At 38.8% G+C, this 16,199-nt stretch overlaps 1 protein-coding gene across 1 annotated transcript in view; it reads left to right on the plus strand.

The window, feature by feature from the left end:
- Window positions 1–16,199, plus strand: part of ANTXRL (ANTXR like) — a 96,566-nt gene that overhangs the window by 37,414 nt on the left and 42,953 nt on the right. Inside the window, exons 10-11 of the mRNA XM_044660227.1 lie at window positions 7,998–8,096; window positions 15,031–15,100. Of these exons, the coding sequence (XP_044516162.1) occupies window positions 7,998–8,096; window positions 15,031–15,100 (169 nt within the window). The remainder of the gene's footprint in view (window positions 1–7,997; window positions 8,097–15,030; window positions 15,101–16,199) is intronic.

The following is a 16,199-nucleotide window of genomic DNA, read 5'->3' on the forward strand; positions in this document are numbered from 1 at the left end:
TTCTCAGGGTCATTATTGTGAACATGGATGATTATTGTCCAGTCCTGGAGATAATTACAGGTGGAGGAGTTTGGGCTGAATTTATATCAACCTCAGAACATCCCCTCTAAGTTTATTTTATGACTCAGTCTCTGATTTGTGGCTTGCCTTTTTGTCCTAAAAGAAGAGTATGAACAAAATGAAATCCAATTGCAGGCCTGTTATTCGATTTCATCCCTTTACTCAACAAATAATGCTTGAGTACCTATTATGTGAAGGGAAGCAGAATCTTGCTGCTCAAAGATAGAGATATTCTAGTCCAGCCAATACCTGAACCAGAATCCCCTTGACAGTATCCCAGTCAAGTGATAATCCAACCTCTGCTTGAAGATTTCCAGTGAAATAAGTGAGCAGGGAACCTGAGAGAAGTCAATAGATAACCGTAACTCCTGCAGATGATTGTGCTTTTAGACAACTAATAATTTCATTCAACTCTAATAAGTAATAAATATCGGAAATTTCTTTTTCTTAATGTGGGGCTCACATTTACCTCTTTGTGGGTAGGAAGTCTAGTAGATAGGGTGTTGGACCTAGAGTCGGGAAGACCTGAATTCAAGTCAAGCCTCAGACAGATATTCACTGGCTGTGTGACCTTGGCAAGACATTATTTGTTTCAATTTCCTTAAATAAGACAGCGATAATAATAACATCTGCCTCTTACAGTTGTTGTGGGGAACAAATGAGATAATATTTGTAAAGTACTTACTACAGTACTTTGCATATAAAAGGCACTATATAAATGCTCGCTATTATTTCTTATTTACCACATCATTATTATTACTATAGCTTCCACCCCATTGCTCCTAAATCTAGATTGTTGGGGAAAGTAAATTAAATCTAATCCCCATTCCACATTGCAAATCAAATACTCGAAATTAGGTGTTGTGTTCTGCCAAATCCTTCTCTTCTTCAGCCTAGATATCCCCATATCATTTATGAAATGGTCAATCATATCTTTATGTAGAATGATATCTTTTCTTTTTGCCATCCTGCTTCCATTCTTTTAGATGTACTCTATCAGGGTCCTTCCTACCATAAAATTTGCCACTAAGGTCTTAAGAAAATACTCCAGGAAAGATCTGACCCAGACAGAGAACAACTGTACTATTTATCACTTCCTATGTTCTGGGGGGAAAAATTGCTTCTCTTAGTACATCCTAAAATTGCATTTATTTTGGCTTATTGAAAATTTATATTGGCTTACTGTTGACTTCAGATCTTGAAGTCTACCAAGAACCTGAGAGCCTTTTCAAATAAACTTATATAAAACCATGTTTCTCTCATTCTAAACTTGTGCAGTTGACTTTTTTTAATATTGGTTGTGGGATTTTATCTTTATTCCTCTCATACCTATAAAGAGTTTTTAGATCTTGACAGTCAACCAAAACATTAGCCTTTGCTATCAGTTTTGTGTCTCCTGCAAATATGAGAAGCATGACTTTGTGTGGGTCATTGATTAAAATGTTGAATAGCAAAGGATCAAGGGTACATACTGGGCAGCTAAGTGGTGCAGTAAATATAGTCCCAGGCAAGGAGTCAGATAGACCTGAGTTCAGATGTGGTCTCTGACACTTACTAGCTTGTGTGACCCTGGGCAAGTCACTTAACCCTGTTTTCCTCAGTTTCCTCATCTGTAAAATGAACTGGATAAGGAAATGGCAAACCTCTCTGATATCTTTGCTAAGAATACCCTAAATGGGGTCACAGAATCTGACAAGACTAAAACAAATGAACAACAGCACCTGCTCCAAAACTTTAGCCACACACTTTCAACCAATTGTAAACTCATTCAGGCTCTACCACCTGCAAGGGATAAATAAGCCTTTTAGAGTCATCCACACCATTATTGTCAATTGGCTTAATAGAAACAACAGCTGAATGGAATCTGCTTGCCCAATGGGAGATTGGAGAAGAATAAAGCAATATAGTAAAGAAAGGGAAAAGTTTAAGTAAAAGAAAAAAGAGAATGGGATTATTTACCTGGGTGGGTCTGATTCCTATTGTCATATGAAGCCCTTAGCTTTGGCTTCCCCGATTTCTTCTTTTTCTCCTTAGTATTAATGGATTCCCCCACCCTTGAAAAATTCTAGTATTTCTCTGTACCCAATGCCTGGGCATCCTAAAGTTACTGTATTTCTATAGCGTGTATCTCCCCCAAAGGTCCTTTTATCTGTACCCCTGAGGATTATACAATATGCAAGAAAAGATATCAAGAACTCAGCAGCAGTCCATTTTATTCCTCACTCATAGAGCCCTGGGACCAAACACAGGCATGTTTATCATTTAAATAATTCCATACCAGTCATGTTCTGGCTGTATCATCTTGAGTCAGTCACTAAATGTGTCTGATCTTTAGTTTCCTCATCTGTAAAATGGGGATGAAAGGGCTGATAGGATCAAGATAACATTTATATGTGTGTGTGTGTTTGTATTGTTTTGAAAATTTTAAAGCGATATTTAAATGTTAACTATTATTATTGTGGAGGGAACTGATTGTAACAGCTAATGAGGGAAAAGACACAGAAGTAGCAGCAAGATTTTGATTATTGGAGCCTGGCTGAACAGCGGTGGCATTGTTGGAAAAGTGAAGTCCAGAAGGAGGTAGATTTATCCTCATTACTGTGGGCACCAACATAATGTCCTAGATATAAAAGATGCTCGATAGGTATTTATTTGGCAATAACAATGTCTTTTATTATTTTCATAGAGAGAAAAAAGTCCTTAAGGAGGATTTTTTTAATGCTTTTTGTTTGTATTCAGAGCCTACCTTTGACTTTGAGTCATGCCTAGCTGTAACTGCTAGGTTCCATGCCTAATAGAGTGAGTAAGTCAATAAACATTTATTAAGCACCTACTGTGTGCCAAACACTGTGCTAAATGCTGGCAATGCAAAAAAAGAGCAAAAAGACATTTTTTTAAACCCTTACCTTCCGTCTTGGGGTCAATACTGCGTAATGGCTCCAAGGCAGAAGAATGGTAAGGGTAGGCAATGGGGGTCAAGTGACTTTCCCAGGGTCACACAGTTGGGAAGTGTCTGAGGCCAGATTTGAACCTAGGACCTCCTGTCTCTAGGTCTGGCTCTCAATCCACTGAGCTACCCAGCTGCCCCCAAGACATTCTTTTCTTTACAGAACTCACAATCAAAGTGGAAAAGACAATGCACAAAAGGAGAGTAAGTTACTCAGTTTAGGGCTGCATGCCGAAGTACAGATGAGTGGGAAATAGAGTCTAGGGGAGGAAGTCAAGGGATAAACTAGGTGATATATGTTGTCTTTCAGTTATTTTAGTAAGGTCTGACTCTTCACAACCCCGTTTAGGATTTTCTTGGCAGAGATACTGGAGTGGTTTGCCATTTCCTTCTCTAGTTCATTTTACAGAGGAGGCAACTGAGGCTAACAGTGTTAAGTGACTTGCCCAGGGTCACACAGCTCATGTCTAAGGCAAGATTTAAACCCAGGTCTTCTTAATTCCAAGGCCATTGCTCTGTCCACTGCACCATACTACCCCCATATTAACCCAAATAAAATATAAACGTAGATGATTCAGCCTTATCCCACAGCCAGCCTAAGCCCACTGTGTTGCTAGGGATACAGTGACAAAAATATACGTGTAATCTGTGACCAGTCTATAGTTTCACCAGGCTTTGAAGATGAAATGACATCCATACTGGCCAGCTCTTAAGACCTTCATTCTTCCTATAGTTCTCCTCCCTTTTCCTTTGTGCTCAGGGGAGTCTCTCCTTCACACCTGGTCTCTGTTCAGCCCCTTCCAGGTGTCTCTAGTGGAATTTTATACTTTCACCCTGTAATCTGCCCTGACAAGTTTAAAACAGGTCTTAAAAGCATCCTGTTACAGCACAAGATTCAAGGTAGACGTTTCTCCTATCAGCAAAAAAATCCATTTGAATCTCAAATGACTTCAGCCTGAGGAAGAGATGATTCTTCTCACCAGTAATCCACAGTAGCTTCCAGCTTGGAATCCTAAAATCGAAGCCAGGTCCCTTCTCGATGCAGAGTGGAGTGGCAAGCTGGGGCTGGTCCCTAGATTATTTCCAAAACAATCATGTCATCGTCGGTTATCTGGAGCCTTCTGAGTAATGCGGGGAGCTTGGCAGCCTCGTAAATTTGGACAGAAATTGTTTGCCTCGTCTCTCCTAGCGGTCACACCTTCCCTATAAGAAAAGCTTTGAATGGGGGGGAAAGTCAGCTACAAAGCCAACTGAGTAGCGGTGACAGATGGATTTTTTTGGTACAGGAATCCACTAGAGATGAATAAAAGATTGCTCAATAGCACAAGCACATTAGCCCAGCGCTATTTCCACTGTAAAATGTCTAGAGAGACTATATTCCTGCCAATAACATGCAGTGTTCTCCAATCTGGGCTCGCAAGACTACATACACAATATCCTAATTGTCCAATCTTAACAATGGAATTAATCAGCACAATACTGAGGTTCTCTATTTATAATGATAAGGGAACAGTTTGGGTCTGTCTCTTGACAGAGGCTCCTTCACCAGTAACTTAACTTGACCGGTCCCACGCTGTGATTTTCACTGACTCACAAAAGTTGTCATTCATTTCTCTAAACATCCTAGTATTATTATTTAAAAGTCTGTTATTGGGGCAGCTGGATAGTACAGTGGCTAGAGCATCAGGCTTAGAAATGGGTTCAAATCTGGCCTCAGACACTTCTAGCTGTATGACCTTGAGCAAGTCACTTTGCCCCCCAATTGCCTAAACTTTGTCACTCTTCTGCCTTAGAAGAGATAATGAAGATAGAAAGTGTTTTGTGTTTTTTAAAACCTAGATAGATCCCTGAGTTAATTACATTACTGTATATAGAAAATAGAAAATTAAACTGGCACGAAAGCAAGAAATATATTCCATGTAAGTCATTTTTAGCAAGAGAATATTTGTACGAGCCGGGATGACACTAGGACAAGAGTGCTATATTTGGAATTGGAGAACCGAGGGTTGATTCCCAGCTCTGCAACTTACTACCTATGTGACCCTGGATATGTCCCTTAACTTCTGTAGACCTCAGTTTCCTCACCTGTAAAATCAGGTTAAGGTTGGACTGGATGGCCCCTAAAAGTCCTTTCTACACTAAGTATAATCTTAAAAGTGGTCTTAAGGGACAAAAGAGTTGGAATAGCTGCAATTATAGAAAATGTCTTTTAAATTGCCCATATGCTGATCACATGCCTTTTCTTTTACACATTCCAAATACTCTTTCTCCATATTGTATCCCATGCGATGACAAGTCAGATCAACTTGCTTAGCCTTAACCTAAGTCCTTTCCTCCATGATCATATCTCCAACTGCCTATTGTACATCTCAAACTATATGCACTGTAGATATTTTAAACTCAGCATGTCCAAAATTGAATTAATTAAAGGAGAGATTGGGAGAGAAAAAAGAACATGGTTAATGACTATAGTGTCAAATGGGCACAAAGCCTTATCAAGTTTTCTTCCCCTTCTGAACCTAGAGAGAAGGAATAAAAGATAGAGGGATACACAGAGGTTTTAAGGTGGGAGGGAAGAAGAAAATTGCACAATAAGTGCCATCAATCATTTTTGTGAATTAGATGAGCCTTCTGCCAAGAGAAAATGGGATACAGGCAGAGCTTAGACACTCTCGTTGGCAAATTTCTTGGGTTGCTGTGGAATCAATACATAGAGCTGCCTCAACAGATTGTCCTGAGCAAATATATTTTCTTTCTGCCTGGGGTCCATTGCTCTGTTTGGGCTGTGGGTAAAATTCCCACAAAATGCCATGAGCTCTCCATGATGCTCTCAGGTGAAGGAAGAGGCTGAAATGAAAGAGGATACAGGCTTATAAACAAAGCAGCTTCCTCGCACATGAGCCCTCTGAGGTAGCTGCCCTGGGTTCTGGGGACATTATAGTTAAGAACCATCTCCAAACCATAGCTCGCCAAAATTCACAGTATGTTTATATGTATTAGTCAGTCAGAGAATGCAGTTAGTTAAAAGCAAAGGCATTGAATGAAATAGCATCGCATAACAACAGGACACTTCTCCTCTAACTTCCATAAATTTTCCCCTTAAATATACACATCCTCAATTAAATGAATGAATGAATGAATATTTATGGGGATCACTCATGAGGCATACACATATTATGAACATATGTGGTACATGTGATAATCACATATATCCAGGGTTAAGACATAAAGGGGTAACTTGTGCCTGCAATGTTGAAGAGTAGTCCATATTTTCTGGTGATGTTATCATGACAGCCCTCCACTGGGTGTCCCTTTGGGGAATCTCTTGGCTGTCCCCCACTGGATATATCTTCACTCTAACTGGCCTTCAGCTATCTTACTATCTTTACTGCCACCTAGCTTTCTGTTCACCATCTATTCAAGATGCTGTGGTTTGTAAGCCTCTCCCTGCAAGGTAGGACTATAGCTTTTTCTGCCAATAGCTATAAACTATTTCCCCCTCAGATAAGCTATACCAGAGGGAGTAGTGAATGAATGGCTAAGTTCATGTCACCCATGGTCTTATTCTTATACTGCTTCCTCTATCCTGAAGTTCAACTCTCATCTGACTTGAGTTCAGAAACCCATTTTAGTTATTTTTTTATTTTTAAACCCTTACCTTCCAGCTATTAGGTGTCTGAAACCAGATTTAAACTTAGGAAGGGGAGTCTTTCTGACTCCAGCCCAATACTCTATCCAGTCTACCACCTAGCTGCTCATTGAATGAAGTAGTTTACCATAAGTGATATTTCTCTGATGACCATCACCTAAGTTTTACTGATACCTTTTATTTTTATGTCACTCATTTTCATTTATGTCTGCCCTACCAATCCAATGAGCCATACCTCATAACAAATAATTGAGTAAAGCCAACCAAAATAGAAACTCAATCAGATAGTACATGCACATCCCGCACCTCTAGATCCCTACTTCTCCAAGAAAAGTAGAAAAGTGCAATTCTTATCTCATTTCTGGGTTCAAGTTTATATAGTGTTACTTATATAGCATTCAGCTTTATTTTAGCATTCTTTTGCTTATGTTATTATTCATTATTGTAGTCATTGTGTATATATTTTTCTTAGTTATTTGCTTAATTTGCTTCATCAGTTCATCCAAACCTTCTCTGAATTCTTCATTTCTTATTTCCTTAAACTGCAGTAGTCATCCATTACTCTGATTTGCCATAATTGTTCAGACATCCAGGACATTTGTTTTAATGATACTGTCAAGAACCTTGGCTCTATCTCCTTAGGCATAAAATAAATATAATAGGAAAGATCATTTCCCTCTAAACAAATGTAAAAAGAGGACTAATATAACTGGTCGGTAAGGAATTTATTGTTATTCAGCTCCCTGAGAAGGAGAAAATCCACTCAAACTGAATTTCAGAATTCAAGGTTCAAATTTCTTAATCCAAGAAACTCTCAAATGAAAAAAAAAATAACCACTTCCTGCTTCATTTACCACTTAGTTCTGAAGAATTTATGTGGGATTTCAAGTATTAGAATCTTATCCTTGCTTATACTTCCCAACAAAAATAAGAGAGATAAAGTTAGGCAGAGGGATAAGACACGGCTTCCGTGAGCCCCACAGAAACCAGAGATCATTACTGATAAAATGGCAGGCAAGAGCAGAACAAGTGGGCTCAGTATTCACAATATCGCATCCAAACCGTGTATGTTGCTTAGCCCAGCCCCTTGCAAAATGATAAACACTTTTTTAAAAAGCCTTTTGATAATGGCACTAAGGCCACATTTCAATCCAAGATTCCCACAGAGTTACACCGGATGAGGATTTGGCCAAAGTTGAAGATAGTGACTCAAGAAGAGCAGTTGCTAAGTAGAAGTCCTACGGGCTGGTTTGAGAGGAGGAGCCACTCGAAAGGCAAGATCAGATGGAAAACAGAGCCAAACCATTTTTCATGTGTCTTCTTGAATTTTTGTCTTTGCAGAGTCCTTCCAAGTGGTGGTGCGAGGCAATGGCTTTTATCATGCCCGGAATATTGACCAAGTCCTCTGCAGCTTTAAGATCAACGACACCGTGACCATCAGTAAGTAGATATTTGGCTGCCTCAAAGTTGTGCCTCTATAAATGCCATAGAAAGAGCAGGGGGTGTGAGTCAGGACACTTGGGGCTCTTCTGCTAGCAAGCTAACCACTCTTCACTCTGGGGCCATTGAGAAACAGGCAGAGATGGACCCAACAGCCATGGTTTGCCAGCCTTTGGATGAGATGATTTCTTAAATTCCTTTTCTTCTCTAAGAGTCGTCTATGAGTCTAGCAGTTTAGGAATATAGGCTCAATCATTTTTACTGTATCCACAAGAAAAGCAGGAGAAGGAGATTGTTTAGCTCCATTTTCAGATGGAAAAATTTTGCCATTTCGGAGAATTGTTGTTGTGAGTGCTTGGGAGAAAAAGTGAGCAACTCTGAATGTTCTAGAGCTGTTACTCTCTAATCATGTTAGATTATGAGACAGGTTCGTGATTTCATCCTTTTATGGAACTCTTGGTTCTCCTTCCACCCTGTAGGAAATTTTATCCCTGTATGGATTGCTCCTTCCACCAATGTGGAGCACTTTATAGTAACTTCCAATGTTGAAAGCTACTTGGAGCACTTGGAAGTTGAAGTAATATGTCAGAAGCAAGACTTTCTGACTCCAAGGCCAGCACTATCCATTATGCCACATGACCTCTAATTATAAAATATATTTCTTAACTCATTCCCAGTGCCCTCTGTGGGACTAGGGGTTCAACTGTCCTCGTTATAAATTTTGGATTAAAATTATAAATTTATACATTATAAGTTATAGTTATAACATATATATAACTTTATATATAACTAATAATATAATATTAGTTATAAATGAATGTCTTTGGAGCATTAAAATAAATCACCTTCCAGGACAAATTGGTTCTTAGCTATTTCTTTCTTAACTTCAGACACTAATACAGGCGTGATACTCGACAAACTAAAGAACTAATCAATGTAGAACAAGGGAGCTCAACCTGTAGCCCTTGGCTTAACTTTATTGAACCCTCTGTTTATTATTAAAGTCACTAAATTCTATAGTTTCTCTTGCATATCCATTAAAAAATAAAATAAGGAAAGCTGGGTGGCTCAGTGGAGGTCTTGGATTCATATCTGGCCTCAGTCACTTCCTAGTTGCATGGCCTTGGGGAGGTCATTTAATCCCCTTTGCCTAGCCCTTGCTGCTTTTCTGCCTTGGAGACAATATTTAGTATTTATTTGAAGTTGGAAGGTAAAAAATTTAAGCTTTAAAAACCTTAAAAAACATTAACCTTTCAAAAAATTTGAAAGAAAGAGATTAATTTTGATAGGACAATACCAAATATTCCCACAAGTCCTTGATGAGTTTTTTGTAACCTCCTGGGGACATGGTCTAGAATATACCCCTTTCTTTTCTTCCACATCCTTAATGATCCCACTCGACTGTAACTTTCCAGAGGGCAAGGACTGTGTCCTTTTTGCCTCCAGCACCCAGCACAGTGCCGTCAGGACGCAGAAGTATTCATTTCATTGCACTGATCTAGTACCCACTCTAGAAGAGGTTCCCTACAGGGATTTTTAAATCTAGAGAACCACTTCTCCAGGCCTGCTTTTTTTCTTACCACTTTGGACTTCCATAGAGCAGAGGCCACAACTGTTGTCCTGCCTATCTAGGTTCAACTCAGGACAGGAGCAATTCCAAAGCTCTATTCTAAGTTGGCTGCCCAGTCGATGGGCTGTGAAACAAGGGTCTGGCGCCCGGCCAGTTCCCAGGAATTCATCAAACAAGGCACTACAGCAAAAAAAGCATGAATTGGCCACTCTGGAATCCAAACAGAGAAGCCAAGGATGGCATCAATCACAGAAACTGAGCTTTTTCTGTCCCCATGCTGGGCCTGCTTCTAAAAGAAGTTTTACCCAATTGGCAAGGGAATGATGGATTTCTGCTTTCGAGTTTATTTCTGATCTAGTGCTGAATGGAATTTTCAAGATGGTGACTCTGACCCCTTTCTCCATCCTAGATCACACCGCAGAGAGAAAATAAGGCTTCATCCTGAGTCATTACTTCCCTCCCAGTTCTGGCTCGTTTAAATATATATAAATTGTTTGTCGACACTAGGATGGGGTGGTGGGGGCGAGGCTCTTCCAATTTCTTTTGAACAGTTCTCAGAAAAGTGTGTTTGTCCTGGATGAAAGGGCGGCATAGACTGCCAGTCACAGACCCTTCTCCCCCAGGACTTTTTGTTTCTATATCGCTATTCCTCTGCCCAAGTGCATTCCATATGTGTCAGGGTGTATTTGGGAAAAGCATTCCCTTATAAACACAACAGGGACCATATTTCTGCCCTTGAATACCTGCTTGAAATTTCTGGTTGCCTGAGGTTGACTTGGTCCTCAACCTCTTCGGAATAGTCTCTAAGATATTTTTATAGACTTCTTTCCAACTCTCTAGAATTGCCCATTTGTTTCATCTCTTCCCTAAGATCTCATAGCTCTCAGTTAAAATATGCCCTTGTTTCTCTGGAAATAGTACTATTTGCTTTTTACTACCAGAGTATATGCTATAGAATCACTGGAAAGGACCTTAGAGACCATCAAGCCTGACCCCTTCATTTTATAGAGGAGATGAAGCAACTTGTCCGATGTAGCATTCCTAATTGTCCGAGGGAAGATTTGAACACAGGTTTTCCAGACTCCAAGTCCAGGAGTTTTTCCATTAAGCCACCCAGGTACACATAACTTGCTGTTTTACTCAGTCCTTCCCATGCTGGTGAGACAGAGGTTCACATTTCAAATATTGCTTCCAGAAGAAGAAAGGGAAATCAGGAGAGGGAAAATGGGATGCCAACTGGGTCTGCTGTATCTGGAAGTTATATCGAGAGAAGTGGCCTATATTTCAGTGATTCACATTAAACACTTCAGGTGGCATCTCCCACTAGCTTTCTCACTCAGCCATTGATTCATAGGCTTAGAATTGAAAGAAATCTTTGGGGCCATCCTCAGTGTAGAGATCTCCTGTAGCAACTCTCATCACTCAGCCTTCAGTGACTTTATTGAACATTTGCACATCAGCTCAACTGACCAAAGCGTACCATGAATAGTGCCAAGATTAGGTTTGATCCCCATATGGATCTCGGTGCAAACTTTAAGACAGGGTGCCATATTGGATAGGACACTGAACTTGGAATCAAGAAAAGTCTTGACATTTAGCTTTGGGAAAGTAAATTCCATAGACTTAAACTGGCTCCATCATTGACTTCTTTTTGCTGATACAGGGCTGATATTTCTAAGGACCCATGATCATTGATAAGATCAGGTGTAACTAAGAGTGCACTTGGATTATTAACTGGACCAGTGTTACTAACTATGCATGTGTTTGCATGGGTCCCCCTTCTTCTAAAGAACTAAAGCACTTTGCAGAGAGAGGCTTCTTTTTCATATTTTTGCAGAGGCTTATTTTTAATTTTTTTTGTTCTTGAAACAGCTCCACAATTTGGGTAAAGGAAAGTTGTTATCTCTGTTTTATAGATATGGAAATGGAGGCACAGAGTATTTAAAACTACACCGATGAGATAAACCCTGACTCTAGGCTTTATGATTCTGCTCACTGTCAGAGTACTTTCTGTTTATTCTCTGAAATATTCTGCTGCTAGGCAGCTAGATGGCACAGTAGACAGAGTACTAGGCTGGAATCGGGAAGACCTGAGTTCAAATCTGACCTCAGGGTCTGTTATCCTAGGCAAGTCACTTGCCCTCAGGAAAAATACTAGTACCTACTTCCTAGATTGTATATATACATAGTGTACAAATAAAAATTACTTAATCCAAATCAATCAGTAAGTATTTATTAAGTGCCATAAATGCTAAGGATATAAAAGGAGGCAAAAAGTCAGTCTTTCTCCTCAAAGAATTCCCAATGTAATGGAAGAGCTCACAATCAAATGAATGAATCAAGAAATATTTATTCTGATATTATAAAAACAGTATATATACACATACATATGTGTGTATGTATATACATATACATATATACATATATACATATATATATATATATATATATATATGAAATCACTACCGAGGCAGAAGAGCAATAAAGACTAGACAATGGACTTGCCCCACAGAGCCAGGAAATGTCTGAGATCATATTTGAACCCAAGACCTCCCATCTCTGGGCCTGGCTCTCAAGCCACTGACCCACCTAGCTGCCCCCTTGACATAATATTTTAAAAGAAATTTGCAACTCTCAAAAATTATATATTAATGCTAGATTATATTATTATATGTGTATAATATAGCTAATGCTAGCTGTTATTATTAGTTTATGTCTTGTATTGAAGCCAAATGTATCCACTCCCAAGAACATTATACAGATTTTTTTTGTTCTAAAGGAAAGAATTTAGTACTAATTCTTAGAATATCACAGATAATAAAAATAGCAAAAACACTGATAAACTGGATAATGTCCAAAGGAAAGTATCCAGGATGGCAAAGGGCCTCAAGATTATGCCTTAAGTGGATTGTTTACCCTGGGAAAAGAAGCCTAGGGGAGAAGGGAGGGGAGTATGATTGCTGGATCCATGTATTTGAAGGACTGTATACAGAAGGATGCATTTTATTCAACTTAGCCCCAAAATTCTAGATGAGGAACACTGTTTACCTTGATATCAAAGTGCTCTGAAAAGAAAGGACCGCAGAGGCCATCAGTCAAAACCCCTCATTTGGGGCCAAATCTTATTAGAGTCAGGATTCAAACCCAAGTCCTCCAAGTCTACACCCAGCATTCTTTCCAGTGTATCTATCACTCTGGCTCTGGATACTTGTTACAAGGAGGAACTTCTGTAACATTAATATTATAGAAATGAAGAATTTTGAACTTTGATAAACTGATATATAGAATGAAATTGCCAGAACCAGGAAAACCATTTATATAATAACAATAATACTATAAAAAACAAACAATTTTGAAGGTTTTAAACTCTGGTCAACCATGATTCCAGGAGACTGATGAAAAGTACTGGCCACCTCTTGACAGAGATGGATTTAGGGTACAGAATAAGACAGGTATATTTTTAAATATAGACAATGAGGGAGGCGTGCTTTGCTGGACTCCCCACATTCATTACAAGAAATTTATTTTTCCTTTATCATTTTTTTAATGTGATGTGGGCAAGAGAAAATAGATTCTGTTCATTTAAAAAACAAAATAGAGAGGTTTGGGCTACAGGTTTAGAATGAAATTGCATGCATTTTCAGATGAGATCCTGCTTTGTTAGTTTTGTTTATTTTATTATAAAAGAGCTCTCCTGGAGTGGAGTTAAACATTGGTAATGTACAAAAGAAAGACATCAATAAAACTTTTTCAAATCAAAGGAAACGTTTGATAAATGGTGAAAGGGATATGAAGAGACAGTTTTCAGAAGAAAAAATGGTAGCTGTCAATATTCACATAAAAGTATTCTAAATCACTAAATAATTAGAGAAATACAAATTAAAACAACTCCAAGTTGCCATCTCATATCCACCAGATTGACAAAGATAGGAAAAATCTAAAAATGGCAAATGCTGGAGGAATGTGGGAAAATAACAACATTACTGCACTGTTGGCATGGTGAATTGGTTCAACCATTCTGGAGAAAAATTTGGAATTAAGACAAAAGGGCTATAAAATTGTGTGTAGCCTTTGTCCCAACAATACTGCTACTAAGTCTGTATCCCGAGGAGATTAAAGAAAAAGGAAACTGACCCATATGTTTGAAAATGTTTAAAGCAACCCTTTTGTGGTGGTCTAGAATTAGAAAAGGAGAGGATGTCCATCAGTTGGAGGATGGCTGAACAAGGGAATGACTGAACAAGTTATGGTATATGAATGTGAAAGAATACTATATTAGAGTGAAGGAAATGATGAAGGGGATGGTTTCAGAAAATCCCGAGAAAATGTAAAAGAAATGTTACCAAGTGAAGTGAGCAGAACCAAGAAAACACTGTATAATGTAACAACATTTCAACAGTAATGATAATCAACTGTGAGAGACTTTAGCAGTGTCTACCTCCAGATAAGAACTGATAGACCTAGAGTGCAGATTAAGTCATTTTTTTCTCTTCATTTTTCTTACTTTTTTTTGGTGGGGGAAACAAGAGATAATACAGAAATAGTTTTTTGCATAACTTCATGTGTATAATGGTTATCCTATTTCTTGCCTTCTCAGTGGATAAGGGAGGGTGGACAGAGGGAGGGAATTTGGAAATGAAAATACAAGTAAAAATTTTAGAATGTTTTAATAAGATGATAAAAAGAGGAACTTCCTAATACTTTGGAGATCTCTAAAAGTAAAATGGGCTGCTTCAGGAGATCATGATTTTTCTCTCACTGGAAGTCTTCAAGCAGAAGCTACAATGCCCCTTTGTCAGAGATGTTGTAGACAAAATAACTGGTTGGATATGAGTTGGATTAGATGGTTTCTATAATCCCTCCCAACTCAAACATTCTGTAATTTTTTAAACAATGGTTAGGGAACAAAATATGAGTTATTTAGTGAAATTTTCATAGACGAGTAGAATTTTAAAACTAGAAGGAACTTATTGTATTCCAGAGGCTCATTTGAATGATGAAGAAACTGAGATTTGGGAGACCAAATTACCTTTTCAAGGCTACACAACTAAATTAGTGGCAGAAATGGATTAGAATCCAGGTCTCCTGGATGTTATTTAATTGCTTTCCCATTGCCTTTTCTAACTCAGTTTCTCCATCTTATTTGTGAACCTTATAGGAATTTGAATTATCCATATGTAACATTGAAGTAAAGCTTTAGGAGCCAAGGTTGCTTTAGTTACACGATGAGCTCATTAGGAAGCTGGAAATGGAATAAAACACCTAAATAAAACACCACCTTGACTTTTCAACTGTGTTGTCTTCCCTAGTATTGTCCTAAACTGGCTTCTCATTGTAGATTTTTCCTCTGTGGTTTTGTTTCAGATGAGAAACCAACAGTTGTACAAGACACATACTTATTTTGTCCTGCACCACAACTAAATGAGATTGGACAGTAAGTAATGATGGAACCTTCTCAGCCTTATTTTGCATGATCTCCCTTTACCCTTTCTAATTCCCAATCACTCCACCTAGTTTTATCCATTTTTGCTATATCCCAACTTTATGTCTTTGATGGTGCATCTCCCTCTAGGACATTCAGCCCTGACCTCTTTCTGTCAAAATTCCTTATTGAAAATGAGAAACACTGAAGTACTGACCCAAGTTAGCAGCTTGGGTACCCCTTCCTTCTTGAAGCCTTCCCTGATTCCCCCTGCTAGATGTGATTGCTGCCTCTTTGGATTTCTCATACCATTTTGTGAGCACTTTTCCTTTACATTTATCTACTTGTGTGATAGTTCTTCATGGAACTGTCTTTATCTTCCCTGCTATACTATTTGCTCCTTGAGAGCAAAGACTACCTAAGATCCATAGTGCCCTGAACTTAGGAGAGGCTTAAGAAATCTTTGTTAAGTTTTAATTTATTGAATGAAGCAAGTGATATGTAGAAATGGCAAGGCTGATCTTTGCTTTCCTTAGGCATGTAGAATTTAGAATACTGAACTAATTAAGAATTACCCTCCTGAGAAGAATGTTCTAAATTTGTGGAAAACTTTCTCCTGAAAAGCCTAGTGTACACACTGAACATAGTAGCCCAGTGGATAGAGGACTGGCTTTAAAGTCAGGAAGACTCAACTTCCTGCATTCAAATTTGACCTCAGATACTAGCCATGCAACTCTGAGAAAATTACTTAACCCTGTTTGCCTCGGTGTCCTCATCTGTAAATATGAGCTGGAGAAGGAAATGACAAACCATCTAAATCTTTGACAAGAAACCCTTTTTAGAGCAGTTAGATGGCTCAGTGGATTGAAATCCAGGCCCAAAGAGGGGAGGTCCTGGGTTCAAATCTGATCTAAGACCCTTCCTAGCTATGTGACCCTGGGCAAGTTACTTACCACCCCATTCCCTAGCCCTTACTGCTCTTCTGCCTGGAACTAATACCAAGAATTGATTCTAAAATGGAAGGTGGAAGGAAGGAAGGAAGGAAGGAAGGAAGGAAGGAAGGAAGGAAGGAAGGGAGGAAGGAAGGGAGGAAGGAAGGGAGGAAGGAAGG

Source organism: Gracilinanus agilis, chromosome 2 (genome assembly GCF_016433145.1).
Source record: "Gracilinanus agilis isolate LMUSP501 chromosome 2, AgileGrace, whole genome shotgun sequence".
Classification (NCBI taxonomy): Eukaryota; Metazoa; Chordata; class Mammalia; order Didelphimorphia; family Didelphidae; genus Gracilinanus; species Gracilinanus agilis.